General features: G+C 46.3%; 1 protein-coding gene across 1 annotated transcript; it reads right to left on the reverse strand.

The window, feature by feature from the left end:
* Positions 1-1414: 1414 nt before the first annotated feature.
* Positions 1415-8762, reverse strand: LOC114604743 (16 kDa beta-galactoside-binding lectin-like). Its single transcript, XM_028745200.2, has 5 exons — positions 8677-8762; positions 6343-6396; positions 6167-6246; positions 4115-4286; positions 1415-1570 (listed from the first exon to the last, which is right to left on the reverse strand). Exons 1-5 carry the CDS (start codon positions 8683-8685, stop codon positions 1415-1417), a joined length of 471 nt encoding a protein of 156 aa, XP_028601033.2. The 5' UTR covers positions 8686-8762.
* Between the last annotated feature and the right edge of the window lie 623 nt (positions 8763-9385).

Raw genomic sequence — 9385 nt, forward strand, 5'->3', positions numbered from 1 at the left:
GGCGTGGCCGACTCCGGGGTTGCGGCTCTCATCTTGCTTTATTGGCTGAGGGAGCCGGCATATAGCTTCTGAGTCATGTGGCCGGCATGACTAAGCCGCTTCTGGCGAACCAGAGCAGCGCACGGAAACGCCGTTCACCTTCCCGCCAGAGCGGTACCTATTTACTTGCACTTTGACGTTCTTTCAAACTGCTAGGTGGGCAGGAGCAGGGACCCAGCAACGGGAGCTCACCCCGTCACGGGGATTCAAACCACCGACCTTCTGATCAGCAAGTCCTAGACTCTGTGGTTTAACCCACAGCGCCACCCACGTCAGTAGTTTAGGGCCTCATCAAACCTAAATCCGGCCCTGACTGACTGGCAGAGCCTGTCCAAGGTTTCTGATGAGGGACATTCCTAGTCCTACCCGGAGAATTGAGCCAGCAATTGGACCAGGGACCTTGTGCATGTAGAGCAGGCATTCCACGTCTAAGCTACGGCCTGACCCCAGTCACTTTGGGGTAGGGTCTACTGCTGCAAAGTGCTCTGCCTGTGTGCGCACGGAAGCCATAAAGGAAAAACGTCAATTTGTTCCTCAACCTATATTGGGCCCCGACCCCAACCCACCAGTGGAATGTGGCCCTCAAAGCCTTTTTTCCTCAACAACACCACCCCCGCCCAGTCCCAAAGATCTTTAATTTTTTACTGTTCTCAATTAACGTTATTCAGATGAATGTTTTGATCTCTGAAGACATATAATCAGGAGAAATGAAGGTAGATCCAGAGAGGTAATAGACCAAAGAGAAAGGGAGCTGTTTGAGAGGCAAGCTAGAGTGATTTTTTGGGGGTGTGAGACTGAGGAAGCGGGAAGCACTGGGAGAATTCAATTCTCTGTATGCAGATTGAAAATTAAGAAACAAGTGTGATAGGAGATTCTATCTATCATCTATATCTATCTATCTATCTATCATCTATCTATCTATCTATATCTATATCTATATCTATCTATCTATCTATCTATCATCTATCTATCTATCGTCTCTTTGTGTTTTATTATGTTAATTTATTTCTCTCTTTTCTTTCTTTCTTTCCTCTTTTGCTCCTTTATCCTTAATTTTCAGTTGTTTTTTTTAATGCTAGTTGGGTTCTTATTGTATCGTATGTTGAAAACTCTTAATAACATTTTACATTTTTGGCATTTTATTATGTTTTTATATGTGCTGGAAGCCACCAAGAGGAGCTTGGGAAACCCATCATATGGGCAGGGTAAATAACAATAACAATAATAATAATAATAATAATGGAATGCAGCAGCTCCTGGCCTGAAAATTGCCCCCTTCCTCCCTCTTACAAAATAAAACCACGTGAAATGACATGTTTTGAAGAGCACAAGCTGTGTTTATTCAGACATGTAACAAGACAACAGTGACTTGGGACTAGGATAATCTGAGAAATCTGAGGGCTTTGATCCTGACGTCTCCTTCCACCTCAATGTACTTGATGGTCTCCAGGCCCAGCCGGTTAGGGAAGAAGATGTCATGACCGTCTGCCAGCTGCACCTTGATCTCATAAGTGTAAAGAATGAAGGAAAGCTACAAGAAATAAAATGAATAATCATGACCAGCGGGGGACACCACACACATTAAAAACAAAACACTTGTCCCGGGCAGCATTTGAAAGCTTTTAAAGGAATGGTTCCTGCAAGGGCACCCCAGGCTGTTCTGACCCCAAGTGTGGCAGTCTAGGACACATCAGAATTGCCTTGCACCCCCATTGCTACTCTTATCTAAAGGTAAAGGTACCCCTGCCCATACGGGCCAGTCTTGACAGACTCTAGGGTTGTGCGCCCATCTCACTTAAGAGGCCAGGGGCCAGCGCTGTCCAGAGACACTTTCCGGGTCACGTGGCCAGCGTGACAAAGCTGCATCTGGCGAGCCAGCGCAGCACACGGAAACGCCGTTTACCTTCCCGCCAGTAAGCGGTCCCTATTTATCTACTTGCACCCGGGGGTGCTTTCGAACTGCTAGGTTGGCAGGCGCTGGGACCGAACAACGGGAGCGCACCCCGCCGCGGGGATTCGAACCGCCAACCTTTCGATCGGCAAGCCCTAGGCGCTGAGGCTTTTACCCACAGCGCCACCCGCGTCCCTACTCTTATCTACAGAGAGTTAAATAAATGCTATTAATCCAGGTTAACTTATTGGTATGGGTTTATTTTCTGCTAGTGATGCATTGCTTGTTTGCACCAGAAGCTTGTTGTTGTTGTTTAGTCGCTTAGTTGTGTCCGACTCTTCGTGACCCCCTGGACCAGAGCACGCCAGGCACCTCTGTCCTCCACTACCTCCCGCAGTTTGGTCAAACTCATGCTGGTAACCTCGAAAACACTATCCAACCATCTCGTCCTCTGTTGCCCCCTTCTCCTTGTGCCCTCCATCTTTCCCAACATCAGGGTCTTTTCCAGGGAGTCTTCTCTTCTCATGAGGTGGCCAAAGTACTGGAGCCTCAGCTTCAGGATCTGTCCTTCCAGTGAGCACTCAGGGCTGATTTCCTTCAGAATGGATAGGTTTGATCTTCTTGCAGTCCATGGGACTCTCAAGAGTCTCCTCCAGCACCATAATTCAAAAGCATCAATTCTTTGGCAATCAGCCTTCTTTATGGTCCAGCTCTCACTTCCATACATCACTACTGGGAAAACCATAGCTTTAACTATACGGACCTTCGTTGGCAAGGTGATATTTAAAGCTATGCATTAGATATTAGGGACCCAAATTCTGAGAAAGTACCTCCCAACAGAGATTAGACAGGCCCACATACAAGCTAGATTTCCATAGGCAACGATGGGTTGGTTTTTAACACAAAGTTTAAAAAACACATACAAGTACTGCTCACACATGCCAGACCCCCAACCATTGTTCTGCACACATAAACTGAACCCTGCTATGTTACAAGGAAGTCTCCCCCCGTTCACAGGGGAACCTGGAGTTCACCAGATGTTGCTGGATTATTGGTCCCATTGTGTCTGACTACCGGTCATGTTAGCTGGGGCTGATGGGAGTTGGGAGCGCAATTTCATCTGGAGGGTTGCAGGTTCAGCCCCCCAAAAACACTCCCTCCACAGAGACCACCCCCTGCTGAAGCCACACACCTGCCTGCTCCATTTACACACACCCTTTGATATCGCTGATCTAGTCCAGTTCCGGGTGCCACAATTTAAGAAGGATGTTAACAAGCTGGAATGTGTGCAGAGAGGGGCAACCAAGATGGATCAAGGGTCTGGAAACCAAGCCTTATGAGGAATGGTTGAAGGAGCTGGGTATGTTTAGCATGGGAAAGAGGAGACTGAGAGGAGATAGGATGTTGTTGTTGGCGTTGTTGTTGTTTAGTCGTGTCCGACTCTTCATGACCCCATGGACCAGAGCACGCCAGGCACTCCTGTCTTCCACTGCCTCCCGCAGTTTGGTCAAACTCATGTTATTAGCTTTGAAAACACTGTCCAACCATCTCGTCCTCTGTCGTCCCCTTCTCCTTGTGCCCTCCATCTTTCCCAACATCAGGGTCTTTTCCAGGGAGTCTTCTCTTCTCATGAGGTGGCCAAAGTATTGGAGCCTCAACTTCCAGTGAGCAGTCAGGGCTGATTTCCTTCAGAATGGATAGGTTTGGTCTTCTTGCAGTCCATGGGATCACTGCCTTGCCGTGGCGAAGGGACTTGAATAACTCAGAGAAGCTATGAGCTATGCTGTGCAGGGCCACCCAAGATGGACAGGTCATAGTGGAGAGTTTTGACCAAACGTGATCCACCTGGAGCAGGAACCGGCAAGCCACTCCAGTATCCCTGCCAAGAAAACTCCATGGACAAAGTCAACAGGAGATAGGATAGTCATCTTCAAGTATCAAAAGGGTTGTTGTGTAGAGAATGGAGCAAGCTTGTGTTCTCCTGCTCTGGAGGCTAAGAGCTGTTCAGCAGTGTAACAGATGCCCTCAGGAGGTTGTGGACTCTCCTTCCTTGGAGATTCTTATGCAGAGGTTAGGTGGACATCTGCTGTGGCTGCTTTGGCTGAGATTCCTGAATTGTTGGACTAGATAACCCTAGGGTCCCTTCCAATTCTAAAATTCTATGATATACAGCTAAGTGCTCACCTTAAATTTGCCACCTTTCTCAAAAGGGAAGTCTGTTATCCTCTCTTCTTTCCCCCACACCCCATGTTTTTTGGACATGCAGATAATGGTGCTCGTGTCATTCTGGTTGTCAAAGCGCGGGTTGAAGCGAAGGATGAGATTTTCACAGTCTTCGCCCAGATTGACGGAAAACCTTTAAGAGGATGATCAATGCAGGGAGGGAAAACGTGAACTCAGGATGAAAGGGTTACTGGTGACTGCATTGCAGGGGTTGGACTAGATGACTCTAAGGCCCCTTCCAACTCTACAATTCGAACTTGGGACAGAAGGGCCACATTCACACCATACATTTAGAAACAGCAAGCGTTTTGCCTCGGGGGGCAGGGGCATAGCTAACTTAACTAACAGTAGAAATGGTAGAAAGATTTGGACAAGTTTTTCTGAACACTTGGGGTCAAAAGACAGTAATTTAAAACAATGGTTGTTGAGACATTTCATTCCAAATCTTCTAGACGGAGCCAGACAGAGGATGATGACAAGTGGGTTATGTTGGAAGGGACATGTTGGAAGGGACAGGTGGGACATGTTGGAAGATGGCCTCTGAAAGGGATCCACTGCTTTAAAAGTTAGTCAATGCTCTGAGAATACTCTTCTCAGGCTTAAAATGCAACTAGTAATAATAATAATAATAGTAATAATAATAATAATAATAATTTATTATTTATACCCCGTCCATCTGGCTGGGTTTCCCCAGCCACTCTGGGCGGCTTCCAACAAAACACTAAAATACAATAACCTATTAAACATTAAAAGCTTCCCTAAATAGGGCTGCCTTCAGGTGTCTTCTAAAAGTCTGGTTGTTGTTTTTCTCTTTGACATCTGGTGGGAGGGCGTTCCACAGGGCGGGCGCCACTACCGAGAAGGCCCTCTGCCTGGTTCCCTGTAATTTGGCTTCTCGCAATGAGGGAACCGCCAGAAGGCCCTCGGTGCTGCACATCAGTGTCCGGGCAGAAAGATGGGGGTGGAGACGCTCCTTCAGGTATACTGGGCTGAGGCCGTTTAGGGCTTTAAAGGCCAGCACCAACACTTTGAATTGTGCTTGGAAACGTACTGCGAGCCAGAGTAGGCCTTTCAAGACCGGTTTTATATGGTCTTGGCGGCCGCTCCCAGTCACCAGTCTAGCTGCCACATTCTGGATTAGTTGTAGTTTCCAGGTCACCTTCAAAGGTAGCCGCATTGCAGTAGTCCAAGCGGGAGATAACTAGAGCATGCACCACTCTGGCGAGATAGTTTGCGGGCAGGTAGGGTCTCAGCCTGCGTACCAGATGGAGCTGGTAAACAGCTGCCCTGGACACAGATTTGACCTGTGCCTCCATGGACAGCTTCGAGTCCAGAATGACTCCCAGGCTGCGCACCTGGTCCTTCAGGGGCACAGTTACCCCATTCAGGACCAGGGAGTCCTCTACACCCGCCCGCCTCCTGTCCCCCAAAAACAGTACTTCTGTCTTGTCAGGATTCAACCTCAAGCTAGGTCATTCTGTTTCTGAAATGGATCCAAGATGATTCATGGACAAAGACACCCAAACACAGGAATGACAGGATAGAGACACATGCTGCTGGTTCTTTATTCCTCACCCACCTTTCACCCTAAGGGCAGATGCAGATGAATAGATTAAATTATTCTATTCATAGAATATATAGAAATGGCAAGACTGACAAACAGAACGAGAGAACGGGGCAGGGAGTATTCGAAGAAGACTGGAAATATTTTATAGATTATTTGGAAATGTATTGTAAACCTGTCGAAAAGTTAACAGTAACAAAATAAATTCAGCAGTAAGAAATATTGAGATACAAAGTTGAGAAAGTATAAGACATAGGGGGAAATTAGAATATGCAGTGGAACAAGAAAGTAACAAAACGAAGAATGGAAGGGGTGGAAGCCGAATGAATATTAATTGTGGTTTGTTTTTCTTTTTAAAAAGCGAGGCATTGTTATTGTTTCAAGTGTAAAAATGAAAACGATAAATAAAAATTGGCGGGGAGGGAAATAAGAACACAATAAGAACATACTCTTTGGCACCCGGCAAGATCATCCCTTTCACTTGAATGGTGTCGCCTTGCTCAAGTTCAAATTCAGTGGCAGTCAATTTCTGCAGAAGGGGAAATCAGACACAAATTGAGCTGCAGTGGTGACATGGTGGGATTCAGCGGAGAAAGGGGAATTGAGGGGGGATTGATGCTCTTACGGTCTTTGGGCTGGAGCAAGGCTCATCCCATGCGTCAAGGTTAGGACACAAAGCCTACAATACAGAAGAACAGGAAGCAGCCGGCTATGAGTCCATAAACAAGAAGCACATGAATAATAATAATAATAATAATAATAATAATAATAATAATAATTTATTATTTATACCCCGCCCATCTGGCTGAGTTTCCCCAGCCACTCTGGGCAGCTCCCAATCAAGTGTTAAAAACAGTACTGCGTTAAATATTAAAAACTTCCCTGAACAGGGCTGCCTTCAGATGTCTTCTGAATGTCAGGTAATTATTTATCTCTTTGACATCTGGTGGGAGGGCGTTCCACAGGGCGGTCGCCACTACCGAGAAGGCCCTCTGCCTGGTTCCTTGTAACCTCACTTCTCTCAATGAGGGAACCACCAGAAGGCCCTTGGAGCTGGATCTCAGTGTCCGGGCTGAATGATGGGAGTGGAGACGCTCCTTCAGGTATACAGGACCAAGGCCATTTAGGGCTTTAAAGGTCCAACACTTTGAATTGTGCTCGGAAAAGTACTCTTCTCATTTGTTAGAGCAGGGGTAGGAAAGCTTTTCAAGAACTGACTTTTTTTTTCTTTCCTTTTTTTTCCAGGAGTTATTAGCTACTTAGGGTCAGAAGGCTGAACTCCACTGGACCTCCAGAGTTTTCCCCCTTCCGTCCCCCCCCCCCCCGCATTTTATTCCTTGTTCATTTAAAAAAGACAGCGCTGGTCCCAAGAACTCCATCACTGGGCAACGTAAACCTACTGTGAATAAGTAACACCACAGATCAGTTGGACCAATTCACTCAAATATGCATTCTGCCAAACCCACATTTGCTGTGAAGTCCTCACTTCAAACCCATTCCCCTTTGAGCACACTGTTATAAGAATTTTAAGGTCTCAAATATAGAATGAGTATTCATAAATGCACACATATCTAAATATAGGAACCATGTGTCTGAAATAGTATGGGAGAGCAATCCTGAAGTCATTTTGATTCTCCCAATGACCTCAAATATTCCTCTGCAGTCAGGGAGGCAAATGGGGAAAGCCTTCCCATTGTCTTTTTGCTTGCAAATCCTGTCTTAAGGCCTTTTTTGTGTAATGAATAGGGAGAGCCTGTGACCTGGATTCAGGAACAAAAGCAGGCATCCTCAACCTTGGCCCTCCCGATGTTTTGAGACTACAATTCCCATCATCCCTGACCACTGGTCCTGCTAGCTAAGGATCATGGGAGTTGTAGGCCAAAAACATCTGGGGGGGGCAAGGTTGAGGAAGCCTGAACTAAAGTATTTACCTTCACAAAAGAATGGCCAAGCTGCCCAGGTAGAGCAATCAGTGACCATTATCAGGTATCCTGGCAGGCAGGATTTCTGTTGTAGACCGCCTCCTATGCTGTAGACCACCTCCTTCTGTGATTTATGTATGATGTTTTAGGGGTATGGTCTTGGGCTACAGGGTGGGTAATTTCAAAAGTCTATATAAGGGCTTGTGCACCATTGTTCAGGGTTCTCCTCCTGTGTGTGATGAGTGGGGACCCTGTTGCAACAGTCCCTTTAATAAAGATCAGGCTTACTAGCTGCTTTGCTTCTCAATATTCTTTGGTTGGCCTCTGTTATTTTCTCCTACCGATAGGGAACCCACTTAAGGACTCCATACGGTCTCCAGAATACCCCATAAGCGAAAGGGATTAGTTTTTCTTATAATACAAAACCACATTTATGCACCCACTTCCCATTAAATTACACTGTACTTGCCTTTCCCAACGGCAGATTTTTGGATTGTAAGCTGCTAGGGACAGAGGCCAGTCTTTTTTTAAGCTACAGAAAGCTTTGTGTGTATTGATGGTACAGTGGTACCTTGGGTTACATACACTTCAGGTTACATACGCTTCAGGTTACAGACTCCGCTAACCCAGAAATAGTACCTTGGGTTAAGAACTTTGCTTCAGGATAAGAACAGAAATCGTGCTCTGGCAGCACGGCAGCAGCGGGAGTCCCCATTAGCTATAGTGGTGCTTCAGGTTAAGAACAGTTTCAGGTTAAGAACGGACCTCTGGAACGAATTAAGTACTTAACCCGAGGTACCACTGTATTGCATTAACAGGACACACACACACCCTGACAAAGCATCAACAATATTTAGCAAGGAACTAGAAACAAGATACAAAAGCAGGAACAACACTTGTCATTTAGGAAACAAGCTAACTCTTCTCCTGCAAGAACAAGCTACCTATTAACACTTTCAGGTTTCTAGAACTGCTCAGTCCCAGCAGTTTATACTGCAGCCTCCCTGCGAAAGGTCTCCTATGCACCTGGAACTCACACAATCCATGGGACACTCTTGCAGGAGTCCGGCCAACAAGTAAGCAACGTTTTCTTCTGCCTAATCTCAGCTCTGCAGTTTTAGCAGAACAAGCCCCAGCTGCTTTAAATAGCCGGGGGAACAGCATCACATGACAAAAAGAGTCTGCTGTGAGTGGGTGGTCTGTTCAGATACCCAGAAATGCAAAGCAGAGAAAACCTGGGTTGATTGGCAAAAATCAGATGAATGGGAGCACTGATGATATGCTCAAACAGCTGAAGCTAGTTTGCTTTGCCGGCCCACCCTAACCTCTTGCTTTCCAGATGTTTCAGACTACAGCTCCCATCACCTGTGCTAGATGGGCTGATGGGATTTGTAGTCCAAAATACCTAGAAAGCACAAGGTTGGCAAAGCCTGCTTTATGCAATTGATTATCTGCAGCTTCCCGGCTGGCGCTCACTGGAACACTTGTCCATTCTATTTTTTTACTTTGATCTGGGTTTTTGGGTGCCAGCAGACCAAAAAAGACAGGTCAGCAAACAACTGAGCCAAGGAAATAAATGGTCTTCAGTGGAATAAGGTGATTGGTTCGTGAACGAGTGGGGATTGGAACCAGGTCTTGCCTGCTGTAGTCTGGAATGGCTCTAACCACTACACCACACTGGCTTCCTACCAGCTGCTGTTACTATAGAACTGATAATTTGCTAGTTTAGGCAAATGCAGACGTGTC

This window comes from Podarcis muralis, chromosome 9, assembly GCF_964188315.1.
Source record: "Podarcis muralis chromosome 9, rPodMur119.hap1.1, whole genome shotgun sequence".
NCBI classification, from domain to species: Eukaryota; Metazoa; Chordata; class Lepidosauria; order Squamata; family Lacertidae; genus Podarcis; species Podarcis muralis.

Coding starts and splice junctions, on each gene's coding strand:
- LOC114604743 (XM_028745200.2), bottom strand. Junction 6,247..6,342: donor CTTGCTCCAGCCCAAAGACC/GTAAGAGCATCA, acceptor CCCCTTCTGCAG/AAATTGACTGCCACTGAATT. Junction 4,287..6,166: donor ATCTTGCCGGGTGCCAAAGA/GTATGTTCTTAT, acceptor ATCCTCTTAAAG/GTTTTCCGTCAATCTGGGCG.